The sequence below is a fragment of the Gekko japonicus genome, unplaced genomic scaffold, assembly GCF_001447785.1.
Source record: "Gekko japonicus isolate JY-2015 unplaced genomic scaffold, Gekko_japonicus_V1.1 scaffold3908, whole genome shotgun sequence".
Taxonomy (NCBI): domain Eukaryota; kingdom Metazoa; phylum Chordata; class Lepidosauria; order Squamata; family Gekkonidae; genus Gekko; species Gekko japonicus.
The window spans coordinates 61275-86045 of record NW_015174965.1 but is presented as its reverse complement, the minus strand read 5'-3'; the positions used below and the strand labels follow the sequence as shown (position 1 = coordinate 86045).

The 24771-nt window shown below is 50.9% G+C and overlaps 1 protein-coding gene across 1 annotated transcript in view; it reads left to right on the top strand.

Moving 5' to 3' along the window:
• The window catches only part of LOC107122114 (RNA-binding protein Nova-2-like), a 61442-nt gene that overhangs the window by 28064 nt on the left and 8607 nt on the right, over positions 1–24771 (top strand). The window contains exon 3 of the mRNA XM_015425147.1: positions 10086–10252. Coding sequence (XP_015280633.1) covers positions 10086–10252 — 167 coding nt within the window. The remainder of the gene's footprint in view (positions 1–10085; positions 10253–24771) is intronic.

Sequence of the window (24771 nt, the reverse complement as noted above, 5' to 3'; positions counted from 1 at the left end):
TTTACAACCCCCCCCCCCCCGCGGCCACCTGACTAGGATAAAAGGACTCAGAGATCTCGAATTCTACTCCACTCGTGTCTGACGAAGGGAGCGTTGGCTCTTGAAAGCTTATGCCCTGGAACCAGTGTTCCCCCTAAGCTGAGTTTGTGTGAGCGAGCTCACAGAGCTCACATGTTTTTGTCTTGGCTCAGGAAGGAGGGCTCCAGAGCAAACTAATTTGTGCAGCGGTCAAATCCCTCGCTCACAACTTTAATGCCAGTGGCTGACAAAGTAGAATTTCCGCTCACAAGACTCCACAGCTTAGTGGGATCATTGCCTGGAACCCCTGTTGGCCTCGAAGGTACGAAACCGGACTCGAATCTGTTGCATTGCAGATCAACATGGCTACCCTGTGAAACTATTTAAATTTGGGTCTTTTACGTATTCTATTTTATGTATTTTATTTATATTGTAAGCCGCCTGGAGCTCTGGTGCACATTTCGTAGCCAGGGCATACAATTCTTGGGCAAGGGGGGAACGTTTTGTCAACATTTGTGATACGAATCACTGTAGTATTCCTTTTTTTTTTTAAAGTACCCGAGGGTACACTTTTATTAATTTTTTGTATTATATACTATAGACATACATAGAAACAACACCCAACTACCCCCAACAACATATAACATATAACAAGAGACTTGTATCACTTCTTCTGCTTATTAAATTTCTAAATCCATTATCTATTTTACTAAGCTTATCTTTTCCGCGTTCTCAAATTACTACATTTATCTATCAGTTGCGGTTACATTATACCAATCATAGAATCTCTTCCAAGTTTTTTTGAAAAGTCTATTCTGTGCCGGCTCTCATCTCAAGTGTCAGTTTGTCATTTTCCGCCGTTTCAAATAGTTTATTCACGTACTCTTGTTTCGTTGGTATTTCCATTATTTCCCAATATTTGGCATATACTATCCTTGCAGCTGTCGACATATGAACTATCAAATACCTATCTGTCGTATTTCTATGTGCTTTTGGGGTGTCGAGTTGTGACTCACTGTAGAGGTACCACTGCCATTTTTGGTCATTAGTTTCTGTGTCGTCTTTAAGACGATATATGAGCAGGGTTTGGATCGTCCAAGGGGACTAGCAAAGGAACCTGTGCTTGCAAGCAGTGTTCCCTCTAAGCTGAGTTAGTGTAAACCACCTCACCATTGTTTAGCCTCCGGCTCACACATTTTCGTCTTCGCTCAGGAAGGATGGCTCCAGAGCAAACTAATTTATGCAGTGGCCAAACTGCTCGCTCACAACTTTAATGCCAGTCGCTCACAAAGCAGAATTTCTGCTCACCAGACTCCACAGCTTAGAGGGAGCATTGCTTGCAAGCTCTCCGCATGGCCCAATTCGGATCAGATGCTTACGCCTTCCCTCCCGTGCTGTTTTCTGGAGCCGAAATGTCCCCAAGGGAGTGCTGCTTGCTCTGTTGGAGAAAACTTCATGTACCCAATCTCTCTCTCTCTTTTTTCTTTTGCTGTCGCTGAAACCGACTTACGGCAAACCCATAGAGTTTTCAAGACAAGAGATGTTCAGAGAGGGTTTGCCATTGCCTGCCTCTGCGTAGTGACCCTGGACTTCCTTGGTGCAAGTGTCTCCCATCCAAGAGCTAACCGGGGCCACCCACGCTGCTTAGCTTCTGGAATCTAATGAGATCAGGCTAGCCTGAGCCATTCAGGTCACGGCAAGAGATAAACAGAGGTGGTTTTTCATTGTCTGCCTCTGCGTAGGGATCCTGGACTTCCTCAGTTGGTCTCCCGTCCAAATACTAACCAGGGTTGACCCTGCTTAGCTTCCAAGACATCACAAGATCGGGCTAGCCTCCACCGTCCAGGACAGGGCACCCCATTAGTCTATGTAGCAAATAGTTGCTTTCCCGGGGCTGTTTCTGGTTGGGAAAAGAACACAGGGGAGAACAGGCTGAAGTCCTGTCTCTTCAGAGGCCATGGTCCCTGTTTGAATCAATCCCAATGCACCTGGCAAGCAGGAAACTTGCATCCATACAGGGATCATGTGGAAAACACCCTGTCACAGCTCAGGTGGGGTGTCACCTGATGCTGCCACCACTCTGGATTTAGGTTCCCTTGAGAAGGCCCAGAGCACCCTCCCAAGACCTTCAGACCTCCCTTTTGGCCGAATAACAGGCATGAGGACCAGGCAGAGCGAACAATGAAAATAATTTATTTTATAAGAGGTCAAACAAACAAGGTGCAGAATTATAACAGTTAAGTGGGTGAAAAGAAAAGAAATCAAATGCCCTAACGCGTCTAAATATATACTGTCCCTAGCTCACTATCTGCAGTGGCCTTAGACTACTCACCCTTCCCTCAGGATGAGGGTCTCTTCCCCGCAGCAGCCTTTCTTCTGGGTCTGCCCTCTGGGAAGAAGAACAGCTTCTGCTCTGGCACCAGCCCTTTTGTTCCCCAGCCCTCTTCTTCCCTATTGGTCAATTTTGGCTCCAAAACCTCTCAGGGGCTTCTGGGAGTTGTAGGCTAGCCAGGCTCCCCGGGCCTAGTAGGCCTCTGGTGGCACAGCCCAGATCATGACACACCCTTTGTGGTGATGCATGCGGAGAGAAAGGAGGCGGGCACACAAAGAAGTCCCCCATTCAAATCTAACCTCAGTCACAAACTCACGTAATGGTTTTAATGCCTGCAATATGGTGGTACTAGCCTGCCTTGCAGGACCGTTGTAAAGATTACTGAGAGAGTGTAATAGTTCCAGGCGAGTAGCCATGTTTGTCTGTAGCAGTAGAACAAAATTTAAGTCCAGTAGTACCTCAAAGACCAACAAAATTTTGCAGGGTATATGGGTATATTCACTTCATCAGATACAAAGCTTTGGTCCTGTCCATACGAGGCCTTTTGGGCTGGGAACGGGACGGAACGGCAGCGGAGCAAACGGGCACGATCCCACGGCAACATCTGGGAAACGTTGCCTGCCCGTCCCTGTTCCATCCCAAACGGTGATAGTCCGGGGGCGGCCCCCCGCCCCCCCCGCCCCCCGGCCCCCGGCCGTACTGCGCATGCTCGAGCATGCGCAGTTCGGCAGCCTCCTCCTCCCATCGGACTTTCCTCCACGGCATCTGATCGTGCCGGGGAGCAATGCGCTGCGGCTGAGGGGATCCGTGGGATCCCGCCGCGGCGTCTCAAGTTCGGTGCGGCTCTGCTTAGCCGCGTTTCAGCCGTCCCGTGTGGCAGCAGCCTTTGACTTCCCAAACTCTGGAGAATTTTTGTTAGTCTTTAAGGAGCTGCTGGACATGAATTTTGTGTGGGATTGCTAGTGCCCAGGTCCAAGTGGGGGGACCCCTGTTTTCAGGGGCTTCTCCCCAGTGCAGACTGGCTGGCCGGTGGGGGAACCCCGCCCCTAAACAGGGACATTGCCACACAACGTCCTCAACACGATAACATCACCCGGAAATGACATCATTGTGTCGGAGACATTGTGCGGGGGGCGCTCTGTTTTTTCGGGCAAAACTCTACGGATCGAGGGCAAATTTACCATAGACTTCTGGGTGACATCATCGCTTCGCACAACATCCCCGCTCACCCCCAGAATGCCTCCCCAATCCCCCTGCCAGATCGACGAGGGGACCTGAGAGCCCTCATTTTGAGATAGCATAAAATCACTTACAGCACTCTGAATACCTTTTTAAACGTGCCCTGTCATTCTGTTTCTGCGAATTTCCGAAATGGGACTCCAGTCCCCTGAGAGGTCACACCCTTTGACCAGCGTCCACCCATCAGGGACCCAGTGGCACGGAGGAAACGAGCTAGGTGAAAAGCACTCCGTGTCTGCTCAGAGACACTGTTTCTTCTTGGTTATCGTCAGGGCTTTTTTGTAGAAAAAGCCCAGCCTGAACTCATTAGCATAATAAGGCATACCCAACAGCAGGAACTCATTAGCATAGTAGGCCACACCCTGACAGCACAGCACATTAGCATATTAGGCCACACCCCCATGCCACCAGAAGTGTTGTCATCCAGCCACACCCACCTTTTGCTTGTTATGCTGTTTACCTTGTTTGTTGTCAAAACTCAGGGCTTTTTTTTGTAGCAGGAACTCCTTTGCATGTTAGGCCACACACCCCTAATGTAGCCAATCCTAATGAGTTTCTGCTGTTGGGTGTGGCCTATTATGCTAATGTGTTCCTGCTGGCCGTGACCAACTCAGGAGCCAGCCGGAACTCCGTTCCTGTGCGTTCCTGCCCCAAAACAGCCCTGGTTGTCGTTCAGATTTGCCAGCCTCCAAGCGGGGCCAGAGTTCTCCCGGAATCACAACGGCTCCCCAGGCAATACCAACTGCTTGCTTATTATATATTTATTTGATTTAAAACATCGATTCCACTTCTCCTGGAGGAAACGGCTGCTTTGCAGGGTGGGCCGTATGGCATCATAATATCCCCTGGTCCCTCCCAGGCCCCACCCCCAAATCTCCAGGTATTTCCAAACCAAGAACACCCCCCCTCCTTTCTAAGCGCCGGTGGCACCATCATTAACAGGGAGGGGAACGGCCCAGACCCTGACCCTACCACCCTTCCCTTCCACATTGGGGTGGGGTGGGGGGCCAATGTTCCCTCTAAGCTGCGGAGTCTTGTGAGCACAAATTCTACTTTGTGAGCTACTGGCATTAAAGTGGTGAGCGAGCGATTTGGCTGCTGATTAAATCAGTTCGCTCTGGAGCCATTCTTTCTGAGCTGAGACAAAAATGTGTGAGCTAGAGGCTAAAAAACGGTGAGCTGGCTCGCACTAACTCAGCTTAGGGGGAACACTGGGAGGGGGCCGCGGACAAAGACGAGAGGCGTCCTCGGAGGCCCCGCCCCACCCCGGTCCTGTTGCCCAGGTGATGTGTCTCCCGGTCTCTCAGGGCCACCCCACTCACACCACCACAAGCGCATGCCTCCTTTGCGGATGAGGGGGTGCCGGTTGCCGTGACAACAGGCCCTTGAGGCCTGCAACCGAGGTGGCGGCGGGGAGGGAGGAGAAGGCCGCTCTGGGTTGCCATGGCAACCGGGGAGCAGAGATGCATTGTTGAGGCAGCGGCGGCTGAGTGGGGGGGGGGAAGCAGAAGATGCAGGGACCGATGTGGGGGGGGGGGGAGAAATGTTTGTGGTTGGAGAATGCGGGCACTCGTCTCCTGGTATCCATGGCGCTCGTCTCTGCCCGCCCAGGTGGCCAAAAGCATCTCTTCTTCTCCTTTCCCAGCTGCACAGATACACCACCGCCACCTGGCCTGCTCCCCAGACTCGTTTTTTAAAAATTCTGGCTGGTTTCTGGCTCACCCCTGGTCCGTGAGGAAAGGCAAAAAGGCCTAGAAAGGAGGGCGCGGAGGAGGGGGGGGCAGCAAGAGAACCCAGCGGGATCTTCTGATTGAAACACGAGGCCGAAAAGGATTTCCCTGTCTGCCATTCTGCCGGGGGTCCGACATTTGGATTAAACGGCAAAGCAACTGCTTGGTTGGATTTCGGAGCCAGGGGTTTGGGGAGGGGCCGCTTGTCGTGCAGGACAGAGCAAGACAAGCAGCACTTGCTCAAAGCCAGTCTTGTGTGGTGGTTAAGTGCGCGGACTCTAATCTGGGAGAACCGGGTTTGATTCCCCACTCCTCCACAGGCAGCTGCTGGATGACCTTGGGCGAGCCATAGCTCTCTCTGAGCTGTCCTTGAAAAAGCCGTTTCTGTCAAGAGCTCTCTCAGCCCCACGGACCTCACAGCCGGTGTCTGTTGTGGGGAGGGGAAGGGAAAGGAGTTTGTAAGCCGCTCTGAGACTCTGAGTGAAGGGCGGGGTATAAATCGATGCTCTTCTTCCTCCTTTTGGTGCCAAGTTAGGGATGCCAGCCTCCAGGCGAGGCCTGGAGATCTACCAGTATTACGACTGCATTCTAGATGATAGAGCTCAGTTCCCCCCGGAGAAAATGGCTGCTTTGAAGGGTGAAGGCGATGCACCCTGCTGAGGCCTCTCCCCTCCCCATACCCTGCCCTCCCCAGACTGCTCCTCCCCAAATCGCCAGGTATTTCCCAAGCCCCACTAGTCCTAGAGCTTGTCCCCCACCCAAGTTCCTCAGTGGTCGCCAGTCCCCTCGCTTCTTGCACCCCTCCTCCGGGTGACCTTTTGATTTACAGTTTGCTTCCTCCAGGGGTCATTTTGTAGAAAAAGATGTGCAGGAGCTCATTAGCATAACTTATTTGCATATGCCACACCCCCTGACCTCAGCGGAAGTGTGTCAGAAGGCAACACCCACCGCTCAGGCTCCACTGGACTCTTTTGGATTGCTAGCTATTGGGGGGGGGGATGTGCAGATCTGTCCTCACAGAGGAGGGAGAGCTTGTACCTGAATAAAACCTGACCTTAAAGGGGCCACTGGACTGTTTTGGGCCGGGGAGGCTCTGCAGCTTACCTGGCTGCTTCTTGCTCTGACTGAGGGCTGCTGGGAGTAGGGGGTGGGGCTTGTTGCATGTGCCCACCCCCTGGGCTCTTTACTGCCGGAGCTCCGCTCCTGTGCGCTCCTGCAGGAAATGAGGAAAGCGCTCCTGTGCGCTCCTGAGGAAAGTGCTTCCTCACTTTTACATGTGAGCCGGTCCATTTGCTCGGCACGTTAACAGAGTCCTCGGACTATCAGAGTCCTTAGACTGACCGCGTCTACAGAGCCCTTGGACCAACAAGGGGTCATTGGGCTGACCACGTCTTTTCTGCAAAGTATCAAGGGTGTTCAGAAAAGAAGTGGAAGCAACGATCGACTGAGGTGGTTATATGTGCAAGAACCCCACGTTGAGGGTCTGAAGAGAGAAAGCCAGTTTGGTATAGTGGTTAGGAGCACGGACTCTAATCTGAGAGAACTGGGTTTTATTCCCCAATCCTCCACATGCAGTTGCTGGAGTGACCTTGGGTCAGTCACAAGTTCTCTCAGAGCTGTTTCTCTCAAGAGCAGTTCCCGAAAGAGCTCTCTCAGCCCCACCTACCTCACAGGCAATGCTCCCTCTAAGCTGTGGAGTCTTGTGAGCAAAAAATTCTACTTTGTGAGCTACTGGCGTTAAAGTTGTGAGCGAGCAATTTGGCTACTGCATAAATTAGTTTGCTGTGGAGCCATCCTTCCTGAGGGAAGACCAAAATCTGTGAGCTGGAGGCTAAGAAACTGTGAGCTAGCTCACATTAACTCAGCTTGGAGGGAACATTGCTCACAGGGTGTCTTTTGTGGGGAGGGGAAAGGGAAGGAAATTGTAAGCTGCTTTGAGGCCAGTTTGGTGTAGTGGTTAGGTGCATGAGCTCTAATCTGGGAGAACCGGGCTTGATTCCCCACGCCTCCATTTGCAGCTGCTGGATGACCTTGGGCAAGCCATAGTTCTGGTCAGAGGTGTTCTCTCAAGGACAGTTGGGGGGAAGCAGAAGATGCAGGGACCGATGGCTGCTGGATGGGGGGGGGGGAGAAATGTTTGTGGTTGGAGAATGCGGGCACTCGTCTCCTGGTATCCATGGCGCTCGTCTCTGCCCGCCCAGGTGGCCAAAAGCATCTCTTCTTCTCCTTTCCCAGCTGCACAGATACACCACCGCCACCTGGCCTGCTCCCCAGACTCGTTTTTTAAAAATTCTGGCTGGTTTCTGGCTCACCCCTGGTCCGTGAGGAAAGGCAAAAAGGCCTAGAAAGGAGGGCGCGGAGGAGGGGGGGGCAGCAAGAGAACCCAGCGGGATCTTCTGATTGAAACACGAGGCCGAAAAGGATTTCCCTGTCTGCCATTCTGCCGGGGGTCCGACATTTGGATTAAACGGCAAAGCAACTGCTTGGTTGGATTTCGGAGCCAGGGGTTTGGGGAGGGGCCGCTTGTCGTGCAGGACAGAGCAAGACAAGCAGCACTTGCTCAAAGCCAGTCTTGTGTGGTGGTTAAGTGCGCGGACTCTAATCTGGGAGAACCGGGTTTGATTCCCCACTCCTCCACAGGCAGCTGCTGGATGACCTTGGGCGAGCCATAGCTCTCTCTGAGCTGTCCTTGAAAAAGCCGTTTCTGTCAAGAGCTCTCTCAGCCCCACGGACCTCACAGCCGGTGTCTGTTGTGGGGAGGGGAAGGGAAAGGAGTTTGTAAGCCGCTCTGAGACTCTGAGTGAAGGGCGGGGTATAAATCGATGCTCTTCTTCCTCCTTTTGGTGCCAAGTTAGGGATGCCAGCCTCCAGGCGAGGCCTGGAGATCTACCAGTATTACGACTGCATTCTAGATGATAGAGCTCAGTTCCCCCCGGAGAAAATGGCTGCTTTGAAGGGTGAAGGCGATGCACCCTGCTGAGGCCTCTCCCCTCCCCATACCCTGCCCTCCCCAGACTGCTCCTCCCCAAATCGCCAGGTATTTCCCAAGCCCCACTAGTCCTAGAGCTTGTCCCCCACCCAAGTTCCTCAGTGGTCGCCAGTCCCCTCGCTTCTTGCACCCCTCCTCCGGGTGACCTTTTGATTTACAGTTTGCTTCCTCCAGGGGTCATTTTGTAGAAAAAGATGTGCAGGAGCTCATTAGCATAACTTATTTGCATATGCCACACCCCCTGACCTCAGCGGAAGTGTGTCAGAAGGCAACACCCACCGCTCAGGCTCCACTGGACTCTTTTGGATTGCTAGCTATTGGGGGGGGGGATGTGCAGATCTGTCCTCACAGAGGAGGGAGAGCTTGTACCTGAATAAAACCTGACCTTAAAGGTGCCACTGGACTGTTTTGGGCCGGGGAGGCTCTGCAGCTTACCTGGCTGCTTCTTGCTCTGACTGAGGGCTGCTGGGAGTAGGGGGTGGGGCTTGTTGCATGTGCCCACCCCCTGGGCTCTTTACTGCCGGAGCTCCGCTCCTGTGCGCTCCTGCAGGAAATGAGGAAAGCGCTCCTGTGCGCTCCTGAGGAAAGTGCTTCCTCACTTTTACATGTGAGCCGGTCCATTTGCTCGGCACGTTAACAGAGTCCTCGGACTATCAGAGTCCTTAGACTGACCGCGTCTACAGAGCCCTTGGACCAACAAGGGGTCATTGGGCTGACCACGTCTTTTCTGCAAAGTATCAAGGGTGTTCAGAAAAGAAGTGGAAGCAACGATCGACTGAGGTGGTTATATGTGCAAGAACCCCACGTTGAGGGTCTGAAGAGAGAAAGCCAGTTTGGTATAGTGGTTAGGAGCACGGACTCTAATCTGAGAGAACTGGGTTTTATTCCCCAATCCTCCACATGCAGTTGCTGGAGTGACCTTGGGTCAGTCACAAGTTCTCTCAGAGCTGTTTCTCTCAAGAGCAGTTCCCGAAAGAGCTCTCTCAGCCCCACCTACCTCACAGGCAATGCTCCCTCTAAGCTGTGGAGTCTTGTGAGCAAAAAATTCTACTTTGTGAGCTACTGGCGTTAAAGTTGTGAGCGAGCAATTTGGCTACTGCATAAATTAGTTTGCTGTGGAGCCATCCTTCCTGAGGGAAGACCAAAATCTGTGAGCTGGAGGCTAAGAAACTGTGAGCTAGCTCACATTAACTCAGCTTGGAGGGAACATTGCTCACAGGGTGTCTTTTGTGGGGAGGGGAAAGGGAAGGAAATTGTAAGCTGCTTTGAGGCCAGTTTGGTGTAGTGGTTAGGTGCATGAGCTCTAATCTGGGAGAACCGGGCTTGATTCCCCACGCCTCCATTTGCAGCTGCTGGATGACCTTGGGCAAGCCATAGTTCTGGTCAGAGGTGTTCTCTCAAGGACAGTTCTGGAAAGAGCTCTCTCAGCCCCACCTACCTCGCAGGGTGTCTGTTGTGGGGAGGGGAAGGGAAAGGAGATTGTAAGCCGCTCTGAGACTCCAAGTGAAGGGCGGGGTATAAATCCAATCTCTTCTTCTCTTCTTCTTCAGAATAGATGCCATATTAGGGCAGGCCGTCTGAAGGGAAAATGTGATTTCGCTTCCTTCAGATGTGCCCCAGAATGCTGTCTGTCGAAGTTGCCCTAAGGAACTGGGTGTGCGTGAGACACACCTCCTCTCCCTTCTTGACCTCTCCGGCCCTGAGAATTCGCACAAGAGGAGACCACATCCTTGCAAGCCTCCGTTTTAAACTTGCCTCATTCTTCTTCTCGACACAGGGACCACAGAGCGCGTGTGTCTAGTACAAGGCACGGCGGAAGCACTCAATGCCGTGCACAACTTCATCGCTGAGAAGGTCCGGGAGATCCCCCAGTCCGTGGTGAAGCCAGAGTCGGTCAATATTTTGCAACCGCAAACGACCATGAACCCCGACCGGGCCAAGCAGGTGGGTGATCGTACAGAGAAGCCGTCTGGTTCTTGGGAGGGAGGGAGGTTGAGGCTGTCTTGCTGGATCAAACCAAGGGTGCCGGTTTTCTGAAAGGGACCAACCAGATCACGGGACTGTAGAGTCAGAAGGGGTCTTTGAGGCCATCTAGCCCAACCCGCTGTTCAGTGCAGGAAACCCAAAACTAAAGCATGTGAACGCATGAAGCTGGCTTATATGGATCTAAGCCCTCGGTCCATCACAGTCAGCATTGTCTACTCAGATTGGCAGCAGTTGTCCAGGGTCTCAGGTAGAGGTCTTTCACGTCACCTACTCCCCCCCCAAGTTTTATTAAGATTACAAAGAAGTTCAGTTCAGTTCAATTTATTTCTACAGTCCTTAGACCCGTCATACAAAAAGAAGCACACCTTTACAATATTCCAAGATTTTAAGATACATCAGTGACACACTAAAAGCAAATTAAAATTTAATCTAATAGCAAACAACTATATCTAACTACCCACCTTAGAGTTTCCGTGATCTGAATATCACTATAAAGAAACTGGCTACTTGGTGGGCAATTTTGGGGTTTCTATCACATAGAAGAAACTCGAGTCTAGCTTTTTCGGAAAGACCTGGAATTTGATTACAAAGAAGTCACAATCCTTACATATGTATAGAAGACGATATAATTGTGAAGCTGGGGAATAATTCAAAACGTGCGTAAGTAAAATTAATATCAGTGCGGGGAGTGCGCTGAAATATATTGGCGTACATATTATTTGGTGCCCCAGCAGACGATAAACACAACGGTTAAGTCGGATTACAGAATTCAGAAATAGTCTCGTTACTAAACTGTATGATTTTGAGCAGAGCAGACGGCAGAAAATTCTGTCACCCACTCCAGATTCTTTACCGGGAGATGCCGGGGATTGAACCTGGGACCTCCTGCATGCCAAGCAGAGGCTTCTGCTACTGAGCCACAGCCAGGGAAGCCAGACTCCAGCTGGAACCTGGGGATCCCCCCCAGAATTACAGCTCATCTCCAGACTCCAGAGATCAGTTTCCATGGAGAAAATGGATGGTTTGGAGGTGGACTTTTTTGGCATTGTAGTCCACTGAGGTCCCTCTCCTCCCCAGGCTCCATCCCCAAATCTTTGGGTGCTTCCCAACCTGGATCTAGCAACCCTCCCCCCCCCCCCCGTTCCCTGCTGGTCCCAGGGGGAGCCTGGTAACCATAGCCACGGCCCCTCCCCAAACAGGACTGTGTAGCCTCTGCTTGCAAACTTCGGTCGAATCTGCATTTGTCTTCCCCATGGGTGTCCCAGCCTTCTGACTCCGTCTTCAAAAAAGCTGTCTACATTTGGTCAGGGGTCATTTCGTAGAAAAATAGGTGCAGGAGCTCATTAGCATAACTTATTAGCATAACTCGTTTGCATATGCCACACCCCCTGACATCACCGGAAGTGTGTCAGAAGGCAACACCCACCGCTCAGGCTCCACTGGACTGTTTTGGATTGCTAGCTATGGGGGTGGGTGGGGGGAACGTGCAGATCTGTCCTCACAGAGGAGGGAGAGTTTGTACCTGAATAAAACTTGGTCTTAAAGGTGCCACTGGACTGTTTTGGATTGCTACCTATGGGGGGGAGGGGAACGCGCAGATCTGCCCTCGCAGAGGAGGGAGAGCTTGTACCTGAAGGTAGGGGGGGGGCTCTGCAACTTACCTGGCTGCTTCTTGCTCCTTGTGGCCCAACTGAGGGCTGCTGGGAGCAGGGGGCAGGGCTTGCTGCATGTGCCCACCCCCTGAGCCCCTTATTGCCAGAGCTCCGCTCCTGTGCGCTCCCGCAGGAAATGACCCCTGCATTTGGTTTCATTTTCACACCTCAACAGCGCTAGCATACTTTTGCACGTCCACATATGCTTATCGCCTTCTCGGGGCGGCTCCACTGTCATTGGCGCCTCCCCACTGCTTTAAAAGAATCTTCTCCAAACAACGTTCCAACAAGCGTAGAGAAAGATGGCGTCACGGCAGCACGAAACTGATTTTGAAATGCAAATGCAGATTCGACCTTCCCGTGAGGGAGAGCCCACCCACTCTGCAGACGGGGACTGTAATCAAACTGCACTCACCTTTCCGTAGATTCTCCTAATAAACAGCCCAAATCTAACCTCAGGTTACTTGAACTCACTAGTAGGTTTGGTCTTGCCCTCTGAAGCAGTGGAGAAGAACCTATTCTGTCTGGGAGCCAGGGCTATTTTTTGGCAGGAACGCACAGGAACGGAGTTCCGGCTGGCTCCCGAGTTGGCCACGCCCAGCAGGAACTCATTAGCATAATAGGCCACACCCAACAGCAGGAACTCATTAGGATTGGCTACATTCGGGGTGTGTGGCCTAACATGCAAAGGAGTCCCTGCTACAAAAAAAGGCCCTGGGTTTTGACAACAAACAAGGTAAACAGAATAAGAAGCAAAAGGTGATGTGGCTGGATGACCACACTTCTGGTGGCATGGGGGTGTGGCCTAATATGCCAATGAGTCACACCGTCAGAGGTGTGGCCTAATATGCTAATGAGTTCCTGCTGTTGGGTGTGGCCTATTATGCTAACGAGTTCCTGCTGGGCTTTTTCTACAAAAAAAGCCCTGCTAGGAGCTCTTTGATAGATCTAAAACTTCTGTGAACTGCTTCTGGCATGATGATAACAACAGCGCACTGTGTGTGTTTGTGTGTGTGTGTGTGTGTGTGAGTGATGGTAATAAAAGACTCCTCCCCAAACCAAAATGACACATTTGGAGGCATAGGCGTAATCTTCGTGGGGGCGGCGGGGCTTCAGCCTTCCCCGAAAATTTCAGGAAAGTGCTCAGCCTCCCCCGGGGGCTACCCTTGCTCCTAGCACAGCAATGCCTCTGGCCCAGCCCCAGCCCCCCCCCCCCCCGGGAAATTGGAAAGTCTACACCATTGGAGGAAGTTCCAAATCTCTTACCTTCCAAAATTCATATCCAAGGGTAATTTTTCCCCTTTCCTTTTCTTTTTTTGCTGTGAAGTCGCAGCTTTCTTATGGCAACCCCGTAGGGTTTTCAAAACATGAGACATTCAGTGGTGCTTTGCCCTTGCCTGCCTCTGCGTGGCAACCCTGGACTTCCTTGGTGGTCTCCCTTCCAAGTACTAACCAGAGCTGACCTTGCCTAGCTCCTGAGAGCTGATGAGATCAGACCCCTGGGCCATCCAGGCAGAGGCAGAAACCAACGGAGGTGGGTTTGCCATGGCCTGCCTCTGCGTAGCAACCCTAGACTTCCTTGGTGGTCTTCCATCCAAGTACTGACCAGGACTGACCCCTGCTTAGCTTCTGTCGAGATCTGACTATCCTGGGCCATCCAGCTCAGGGCATATCTGAATTAGGGAGATCCTTTTAAAATCATTGCTTCCTAATATTTGTATCTTTCATGCGTCTTTTTTCCGCAGCCCTCGTCTCCCAAAGTAGCGTACGAACCCAAATGCCAAATGAGGGGGAAATGGACCATTTCCAAGTAAATTAGACAGATCTATAGAGCGGGAGAAGCTAAAACATCGGTTGTTTGTTGTTTTTTTAAAAATGGCTGTCTGTGTTTTTCTCCGCCGAGAGATCGGCGTTCCAAGAGAAAACAGGGCTTAGATGGGGCCTGGCAAAGTAGGGGGGGGGGAGGCGGTTTCTCTCCACCATTGAAGGCTGGTGTGTGTGGAAGAGGCGGGAAGGCAGGTTTCCATTGTTGGTCGACTGTGCCGTCGCTATGGCAGCGCAAAGGGAAGCCAGCTATGGGCTCGGAGCTGAGCGCAAGGATTACAGCGCAGCTACCTTAACTGTGTGCCGCAGACCAAGGGCTGGAGAGGAAGAGGGGGGGCTTTATGCGGCTGTTCCCAAGGAACCCCGCCGGACGCGTGCATTGCTGCCCCCTGCCAGCTGAATTATCTGCCTCGTTTTCCTTTAGGAAGCCGTGTGGAAGTTCTACGTCGAATGTCGTTGGCAGCCCTCCATACTGCAAAACCAGGGAGGGAGGAGGCTCCCAGAATAGCAGTTTAAGAGTTCAGGGTTGCATCCTTCGAACCATGCTGACTTCAGCAGACGTAGAAGGGTATAGGCCCGCTTATAACCGCGCTGTTAAGTCTGGCATTGCCACGATTCGTCCACTCCAAGCAATCTGGCGACGTTGGCTTCCCGCTGCATTCCCGTGTTTTCCTCCTTGTCATCCCCCTGTGATGATGTGAAGAGAAAATAGCACGCCGTTGCAGCGACAAGCTTTGTAGTGTGGAGAGTCAAAGCGCTGTCACTAGCTGTTGTATATTTTCCGGGTTGTGTGGCCATGGTCTAGGCCAGTGGTGGCGAACCTATGGCACGGGGGCCAGAGGTGGCACTCAGAGCCCTCTCTGTGGGGCACGCGCGCCATCGCCCCAGCCAGGCCCAGACAATCATTAAAGTGTCAAATTCTCTGCCAAATAATTTTAAGGAAATGAAAGCATTTGGGATTGCTTTCCTTACTTTGTTTGGATCATCTTAAGTTAATGAATGAGTTGTTTTTTCTAAAGTAAAACCTCAGTATTCAGGTTAAATGGCCGTGTTGGCACTTTGCGATAAATAAGTGGGTTTTGGGTCTCAGTTTGGGGCACTCGGTCTCTAAAAGGTTCGCCATCACTGGTCTAGGCATTGTAGGGCCTGACGTTTCGCCGGCAGCTGTGACTGGCATCCTCAGAGGTATAACACAGAAAGATGGAATACTCTCTGTGTCAAGGTGAGAAGAAGAAATGGTAGGCAGGTAATTAATATCTGCTCAGGAAAGTGGGGTAGGGCCGAGTCATTACCTTGTAGGAGTTCCCCAGCCTGTGACATGCTCGTGGAGGAGCTTTCCATATGCAAAAGAACCTCTTCAGGAAAGAGGGAGAGCCATCCGATGTGCAGAGGCATGTCTCCATCCCCGCCCACATGACCCGGAAGTGACGTCATCACATCCGGCCCTTCGGGGCGACACTCTGGTACTTGGGCAAAAAAACTCTATGGTAGAAGCCAAATTCACCATAGAGTTTTTTGCCCAAATGCCAGAGCATCACCCTGATGTCCCAGACGCCATGACATCACTTCCAGGTCACGTGGGCAGTGATGTGGACACGTCACTGTACATCGGACGAGCCTCACCGCTGCTCCCGATAAGCCTCCTCCCACCTAGGGTGGCCAGCTCTAAGTTGGGAAGTATCTGGAGATTTTGGGGGTGGAGCTTGGAGATGGCAGGGTTTCTGGAGGGAAGGGATTTCACTGGTGTATAATGCCATAAAGTCCACCTTTCAAAGCAGCCATTTTCTCCAGGTGAAGCGATCTTTTGTCACCTGGAGATCAGTTGTAATCCCAGGGGATCTCCAGCCGCCACCTTGAGGTTGCAAACCAAAGAGAGATCACGGGATGGAAGCTGAGAAGAAGCAAAACAACCACGATGGATTATGCCAAAAAAGTCTTCAAAGACTAGAAATTTCTCTTTCAGTTTACGGGAAGCGATTCAAACGCCCATCAACACCAAGGAGCCGTGCATATCATATCTCGTTCCGTGTATAACTTCATCAAAGTGGGTAGCGTTGAAATACCTATATAATATTAATCAGGGCTCTCTTTGTATCAGGAACTCCTTTGCATCTTAGGCGACACACCCCTAACAGAGCTCTTCTTACAGGGGCTACTGTAAGCTCTTGGAGGATTGGCTACATTAGGGGTGCGTCGCCCAGGGGTCATTTCCTGCAGGAGCGCACAGGAGCGGAGCTCCGGCAGTAAAGAGCCCAGGGGGCGGGCACATGCAACAAGCCCCACCCCCTGCTCCCAGCAGCCCTCAGTCAGAGCAAGAAGCAGCCAGGTAAGTTGCAGAGCTCCCCCCGGCCCCCCGGTCCAAAACAGTCCAGACCAAGTTTTATTCAGGTACAAGCTCTCCCTCCTCTGTGAGGGCAGATCTGCACGCCCCCCCCCAATAGCTAGCAATCCAAAGAGTCCAGTGGAGCCTGAGCGGTGGGTGTTGCCTTCTGACACACTTCCGGTGATGTCAGCGGGTGTGGCCTATGCAAATAAGTTATGCTAATGAGCTCCTGCACCTCTTTTTCTACAAAATGACCCCTGGCGTCGCCTAATATGCAAAGGAGTTCCTGCTACAAAAAGAGCCCAGATATTAATCCATTTGGCAAACACTCTGCTCATATCCCATAGTAACACTCATCACATCAATGGATCTGATGATTAAGGGATTGCTGCCAGTAAACTGAATATTGGAAAGAGAAATCTCTAGTCTTTGGAGATGTTTTTGGCATAATACATCACGGTTGTTCGCTTCTTCTCAACCACCTGGATGTTGTCAAGCCTACCTCCATTACCCCCCATATAATACCACCTGGTGTAGAAATAGCCTAGTCTGGAGCGTACTTACAGTGTTAGGTAGCAGTAAAAAGGTAAAGGTAAAGATTTCCCTTGCTCGAAAGCCAGACGAATCCGACTCTAGGGATGCGGTGCTCACCTCCGTTTCTGAGCCGATGAGCCAGCGCTGTCCAAAGACGTTTCCGTGGTCACGGGGCCGGCATGACTAATCGCCATGGCGCACGGAACGCTGTTACCCTCCCCCTGAGGGGATACCTATTTATCTACTTGCAATTTCTTGCTTTCAAACTGCTAGGTTGGCAGGAGCTGGAACTAGAGACGGGAGCTCACTCCGTCATGCGGCACTCAGGTCTTGAACTGCCAAACTACCGACCTTCTGCAGTTCAGCGTCTTAACCACTTGAGCCACCGCAGCCCCAAGGTAGCAGTACAGTGGTGCAAGTCCACAGCCTCTATCCCTTGATCAGTACCACTTTGTGGCCATTTCATTATAGGACAGTTCTTCCGAGCTGTGCAAAAAAAGCCCTCTGGAATCATTCCATTTTGCAGAGTTTGGGAAAAGTCAGGAGAGCAGAGCCTTCCTAAACCCCATCAGGGAGGCCGTCCCATAAGGTGAGGCCCACGACCAAGAATGCATGACTACGGGCAGTTATCGATTTTGCCCTTTTGCAGGGTGGCAACCTGCATGGGCCCTGCTGAGATAAGCGAAGCTGGCATGGCAGCTTGAATTGAGCCCGGTCAATGCAGCCTGTGGAGCGAGTTCAGAATGCGAGCGAGAGGCGCGTTCCGCCTAGCTCCCAATCATAACCTACCCGTGGCGTTTTCGAACTAACTGGAGCCTCTGAATTGACTCCGAGGGGAGACCTACATAGGAGACAGTACAGTAGTCTTTCCCTCCTTTCCTTCCACACAGTTGCTTCCTATTCTCTCCCGTGGCTGTCACGAATCAATTGTGATCGGTCCTTAGGGTTTTGTGGGTAGGGAGTAGCTTGCACACAAAGCCAGTCTCGTTATGGAAAGATATTTCTGAACGATTGTTACAGCCCGTTTACAAAATTATGGTTGTTTTTTAAAATATGAGCAGCGGCTCTGTCTACAACGGGGAAAGCCATATTTTAATTCCCCAACACCACCCAGAACTGATAATTAACAAACGATTAATGAATATTGTACCTACCATGGGAAGAAAATGAAGCTATTAATTAGGTTTTAAAACAAGGTGTGTGTGTGGGGGGGGGGTTAGAAAATTCCAGTGGAGAAGTGAACCTTGTTTGGGATTTACTTCCAGATAAGCATATAGTACACAGCCCCCATAGCCAGGATTTTGTGGCTCGTGGGGCAAATCTTTTTCTGGTGGGGCTGAAGTTCTCAGTGCAGAAAGAAAAGCCATTTAGCCAATAGAAAGCCGTTACCAGGATAGATCTCTAAATTGCAAGCTGTCAACCACTTTAGATGACAGTTCTCAGCTGCCACAAGTTAATCACTTCTGCCAGCCTATGCGACAATTCTGATAAGAAGCCGGCAGGTGGAGGGGTGATTACTTCTGTAGTCAAGAAAGCTTACTTATGTTTATTAGCTTCTATGACCAAAGGTCTTAAGCTCAATTATAAAAGATGAATATACAACATTAGCCTCATAATACGAACTTTACAATAAAAGCTTACAGTCAAGGTAATCAAATCTAAAAGATCTAAAATGTTAAAACAGAAGTCGTTAATAAAACTATAATTCATTTAAATATTCATTTAAATCATAATAACTGGGTGCATACCAAATTCTGTTACAGTTGGGTCAAGCCAGATTTTCGTCGCTTTACAGATAAAACTATCATTAAATATTTAGTAAGAGAATAAGTAGTCAAGAAAGCTAGCCCTTAGGAGCAAAGTTCCCTCTAAGCTGTGGAATCTTGTGAGCAAAAATTCTACTTTGTGAGCTACTGGCATTAAAGTTGTGAGCAAGCGATTCGGCTGCAGCATAAATTAGTTTGCTCTGGAGCCACCCCTTCCCAAGCTAAGGCAAAAATGTGTGAGCCGGAGGCTAAAAAAATGGTGAGCTAGCTTACACTAACTCAGCTTAGAGGGAACGCTTAGGAGGCAGAAAACTCTCTCAAAGGAGACCAGTTTCTTGCCACAGTTAGAAGGGATCCTAGAGGTCACCTACTCCAACCCCCTTGCTCAGTGCAGGAATGAGTCAGCTACAGCACCCCACTCTGCTTAAAGGAGCACACACCTTTAAAAAATGTTTTTAAATGATTGGGAAAAAGCATCTACAGGAGAAATTCTTGTAGGACTGTGCCTTTCAGAAAGGAGATAGAGTGTCACGGTAGAGCCAGGGAGGCAGGCAGACAGGGGGAGTCACAATACAAGTCCAAAGGTCAGCCAAGAGAGCAGTCAGCAGAGCATTAAACAAGTCCCAAAACACCAGACAAAGCCATAGTAAAACGTTACCAGAGGTCAGAGTACAGGGAGCAAAGCCGAGGGCGTGGTCAGGTTCAAAGCTGGAAGCCAGGAGCCAGAGCAGTCCAAACACAAGCTGAGTCCAAAAGCCACAGAGTCAAACAGGAATCAAGGTGCAGAGCTTCTGGTTCTACAAACGAGGTTGCCAGCACAAATTGCTCATGGCCAGAGGCCCTACTAAATAGTGCTCTGGCCCATCAACTCATTAGCACCTTTGTGCGAGGTCCTGGCTGCTGTTAAAACTCAGGGCTCAAGGATCTCCGCCCTCCTGAACGTGCTTCTTTTCGTCGGCTAGCCAGCTCCTGACGTCTCTGATCCCTAAGCCTACTTACAGGTGGGGGAGATGCAGGTGGTGAGCTGCTTATGGCCTGCTCAGTCCCAGGTGCAAACCGTCCTGTAGTTGGCTCAGATTGCCGTGTAACCTCCTCAGTACTTACAGTAGGTGTAGCTCTTGATGCTTCTTCAGCTCTTAAAGGCACTGAATCCTCCCCTCTTAGGCTGTCAGGAGCTGGCTCTGGGGCTGAGTCAAGGGCAGGCATGACATAGAGCCCCCAAAAGCCCCATCGTAGCTATGGGCCTGAGTACACAATTGCCCATGGAGATGATTGATCATCGCCGGCTTTTATAGGGACCTGCAGCATATTAAATGCCACGTGAAACCCCAGTTTCCGTTCAGCGTCCAACTGACTGGGAAAGATCTCAGCAGCACAGACCAACCCACGTGGGGATAGTTCCCAAATCCACCCATCCCACCCTTCTTGTTCAGCTTCTACCATTCTCCAGGTTCTCTGCAAGCACGGATGTGGCAGATGGGAAAATGTTGCCCCTGAAGCCTTTCCAACCACGCAGATGTAAGTGAGGGCAATCAGCTGACGGTCAAACCGTAATCCTGTTCTTTGAAAAGCCTGCCCTGTCCACATTCACCCACGGTTCAATAATCTCTTAGATTACACGCAGGGCTCTTTTTGTAGCAAGAACTCCTTTGCATATTAGGTGACACCCCCCCTAATGTAGCCAATCCTCCAAGAGTTTACAGAGCACAGGGCCTACTGTAAGCTCTTGGAGGATTGGCTACATTAGGGGGGGTGTCACCTAATATGCAAAGGAGTTCCTGCTGCAAAAAGAGCCCTGGATTACAGTAGCACATTACATATGGGTCTGCCTTTGAAAGCCGTTCAGAAACTTCAACTACTTGGGTGGGTCCCGCCGTGAACAGATCTCGCCAGCACAAAAAGCACTACACTGGCTTCCAACGTGTAAATAATTTCAACGAGGATGAATGTAAAGTTCTGCATTTAGGGAGGAAAAATCAAATGCATAATTATAGGATGGGGGAGACTTGTCTTGGCAGTAGTGTGTGTGAAAAGGATCTAGGGGTCTTAGTAGACCATACACTGGACTTGAGTCAGCAGTGTGATGCGGTAGCTAAAAAGGCAAATGCCATTTTGGGCTGTGTCAACAGAAGTATCGTGTCCAGATCACGCAAAGTGATGGTACTGCTTTACTCTGGTCTGGTTAGACCTCACCTACAGTATTGTGTTCAGTTTTGGGTGCCACAATTTAAGAAGGATATAGACAAGCTGGAAGGTGTCCCGAGGAGAGCAACAAAGATGATGAGGGGTCTGGAGACCAAGACCTATGAGGAAAGGCTGAAGGCGCTGGGTATGTTTAGCCTGGAGAGGAGATGACTGAGAGGTGATATGATAACCATCTTCAGGTACCTGAAGGCCTGTCATATCGAGGATGGAGCAGAGTTGTTTTCTTTTGCCCCAGAAGTTCGGACCAGAACCAACGGGTTAAAATTAAATCAGAAGAGTTTTGGACTAAATGTTAGGAAGAACTTCCTGACAGAGCAGTTCCTCAGTGGAACAGGCTTCCCCGGGAGGCGGTGGGCTCTCCTTCTTTGGTGGTTTTCAAGCAGAGGCTGGGTGGCCATTGGACAGCAATGCTGATTTTGTGAACTAAGGCAGATCATGAGAAGGGAGGGCGGGAAGGGTTGCCTCAGTGCTTAGTTCTCGTGGCCCTTTCTTACACGCCCGGGGAAATGCCGATCGCCACTTTGGGGTCAGGAAGCAATTGTTCTCCGGGCCAGTTTTACCGGGGATCTTGGAGGTTTTTTGCCATCTTCTGGGCATAGAACAGGGGTCCCTGTGGGTGTGGAAGGGGGAGATATTTGTGAATTTCCTGCCTTGTGCAGGGGGCTGGACTAGATGACCCTGGAGATCCCTTCCAACTCTATGATTCCAAACTCCTACAGAGACCTGAGCGTCAGGGTAGCTGAAAGACCGCCTCCTCCTGTGTGAACCTGCTCATCTATAGATACTTTCTCCCGGGAGGGCCTGCTCCCCCGACCTTCAGAGATCAGGCAAACGGAGACCACTACAAGGGACTTCTCCGCTGTGGCACCCCAACTTTGGAAGGCTCTCCCTAGAGAGGTGAAACTGGCACCTGCGCTGTATTATTTTAGGTGCCGTGTCAAAACTATGGTGTTTTCGCACGCCTGTCCTAATTTGCCGTTCGGCGGGGCAGGGCGGGGGGAGAGCTGTCACTCGTCCGTTTTATCAGCATGATTATTTCACCGCTTAACGGTGATGCTGGTTTTACGACTGACGATCCTTGCATTATTATTTTTTTTAGGAAAAAATGAACAAAAAAAACCTGTCCTGAGCCACCTCAGGCAATTTCTTGGAGAGGCAGGATATCTATTTGTTAGATAAATAGAGCGAGAGAGCCTCCGTGGCTGCAACTTCTGTGTCTCTCTCAAGCCGCTGTTAAGAGCAAAGCCAATAAAAAGGGGAACTCCTAGCTTTAGCACAATGCGAGGTTTGGGGTTTGGGTTGTTGTTTTTTTGCCATGAGCTGTGGTGGCTCAAGTGGTTAAGACGCCGAACTGCAGGCTGTGGAAGGTCAGTAGTTCAGCAGTTCGAGACCCGGGTGCCGCATTACGGAGTGAGCTCCCGTCTCTAGTTCCTGCTCCTGCCAACCTAGCAGTTCGAAAGCAAGAAATTGCAAGTAGATAAATAGGTACCACTTCGGTGGGAAGGGAACAGCGTTCCATGCACCTTGGTGTTGAGTCATGCCGGCCACATGACCACGGAAACGTCTTCAGACAGCGCTGGCTCTTCGGCTTGGAAACGGAGATGAGCACCGCAACCCTAGAGTCGGATTCGACTGGCTTTCGAGCAAGGGAGACCTTTGCCTTTTTACCTTTTTGCCGTCAAGTCGCAGCCAACCTGTAGGGTTTTCCGAGGCCAGAGATGTTCAGAGGTGGTTTGCCTCTGCGTAGCAACCCTGGACTTCCTTGGTGGATCTCCCATCCATGTACTAACCAAGGTTCACCCTGCTTAGCCTCTGAGATCTGATGAAACCAGGCTGGCCTGGGCCATCCGGGTGAGGGCAGAGACAAACAGAGGCAGTTTGCCATTGCCTGCCTCTGCGTAGCGGCCCTAGACTTCCTTGGTAGTCCCACGTCCAAGTACTAACCAGGGCTGACCCTACTTAGCTTCTGAGATCTGACGAGATCGAGCTCGCCTGGGCCATCCAGGTCAAAGCAGAAATGAACAGAGGTGGTTTCCAGTTGCCTCCCTCTGTGTAGCGACTATGAATTTCCTTGGTGGTTGTGAAGAAATGCATTTTCTCCTAGGAGGTTGGAACTGAGAAGAAGCCTCAACTGTGTGTTTTTAAAGGTTCCCCCCCCCCCTTTGGGCAGAGAACAGGCATGGGGGGGAGAAGTCTGAGTGAGGGCTTTCCAGACATACCTCAGTTCACCTGCATTTAAATACTAATAGATCTGGCAGGAGAGCTCTTCCCTTCCTCCTAGCAGGGAACAGAGGTTTGGAGGACTCTAGACTAGCAAGGCTCCAGGAGTGATCTCCAGGAAGAACATACGACCATAAGAATGTTGGATCAGGCCAATGACCCATCAAGTCCAACACTCTTCCACACAGTGGCCAAAAATACCAGGTGCCATCAGGAGGTCCAGGAAATGCTTCCTGGACCTGGCCTGACCAGGTCAGGGGGTGGAGAAACAGATATGATAATAACGCCTTGCTGCAGGAAGGAGCTCTCTTTTCCTTGGGTGTTGCATCCAAGAGCACACACAGACGTCTCCACTGGGAAGGCAGCCATTGACCATGTGCTCACCGGAAGAGCTGGAGCAAGCTTCAAGGTAATGGTAGCTCTATAGGGATCTGTAACATCCTCAGCTAAGGTATCTGTCCTATATTTTAAACTTTTGATAGGGTATATTTAGAGAAAAGGATAGAGGATTTGCCTTTTACCCATTTCTTTTGGTATCCCCTGCTCAGTCTGGTGCTGTGCTAAAAGTGTGCTTGTAAACATTTTCTTTTTAATAAACACTTTGTAACTTTTGATGCGGGTAGTGGTTCTCTGTACCACAAAGGCCTCCACCTATTTTAAAAGGAGTGCCAGGGAGGGGGGGAGGCAGGCAGTTGGCAAGTGGCTATTCCTCCAGAGGCGTGCAAAGTAGTAAACGGTCCCTGTGGTGACCAGGCACTGCACAGCGAGAGACACAGGCAAGGCCTCAAAACTTGGAAGTGAAGCTGGGAGTCCTGACGCTCCCAGTGGGTAATTCCATAAAGGTCAAGTGGTGGAGGAGAGCTACCCTGAGAGTGGAAGAAGAACCTCTCCAGGTGGTGAGAAAAACCCCAGAGAGGCAGGGCAGAACAGGGCCTGCAGGCCAGAGCAGGTGCGTTCTGCCACAGTGGTCCCCTATTCAAGTGCTAACCAGGGCTGCCCCCTGCTTAGCTTCCCAGATCCGACAAGATTGGGCTGGCCTGGGCCGTCAGGTCAGGGCGGGGGCAGCTTTCGTGTTCTGTAACCCACAACAACCCTGCTCTCTCATCGGCATGGCTAACTTTGGTGAGAAGTGCGACTCTGGGCTCAGTCAAACTGGAGTCTCTTTGCGACGGTCAGAAACATGGTTAACGGCCGGGTTCATGAGCTCCCTTCAGAATCAAACCTCAGTTTGTTAAAGCCTCTCTGTTTGGACGTCATGACCAGCTGGAGTTAGTACGTCTTCTGTCTCCAAGGAGAAGCGGGAGGAGAGAGGGAATGTGTTAGTCCAGCTGCTAGACCGCGGCGTCTGTGTGGGCACGCATTCAGCCAGTGCTACGCCAACTGCACTGGCTTCCAGTTGAGTAGTGGATCCATTTCAAGATTACAGCATTGACCTTTAAAGCCCTACACGGGACCAGCATAGCTTTGGGACCATCTCTCCCCATATATGCCCCAGATAGCCTTGAGCTCCGCTGAACAACACCTACCGGTAGTCCCTGGCCTGAAGGACGTCTGCATAGCCGCAACCGGGGCCAGGGTCTTTTCTGCCCTGGCCCCCGCCTGGTGGACCACGCTCCCAATGGAGATTGGGCCCTGTGTGCGAGTTGCTACAATTCCGCAGGGCCTGCAAAGCGGAGCTGTTTTGCCGGGCTTTTGGTTGAGGTGGCAGAAGTTCTTACCGTCTCGGCCTCCCCAGCCCATAGTAGGCCTACAGATGCCTACTATCCTGCTAACACCTGACAGGAAGCATATTAGGTTGGTCTGGACTGATGTTTTTTTGCTGCTACACTGTTTTATTTAATTGGTTTTAAATCTTATTTATTGTTTTATCTCTGTTGTGACCTGCCCTGAGCCCATCATGGGATAGGGCAGGATATGAATGTGATAGATAGATGATAGAATATCTATATGTGT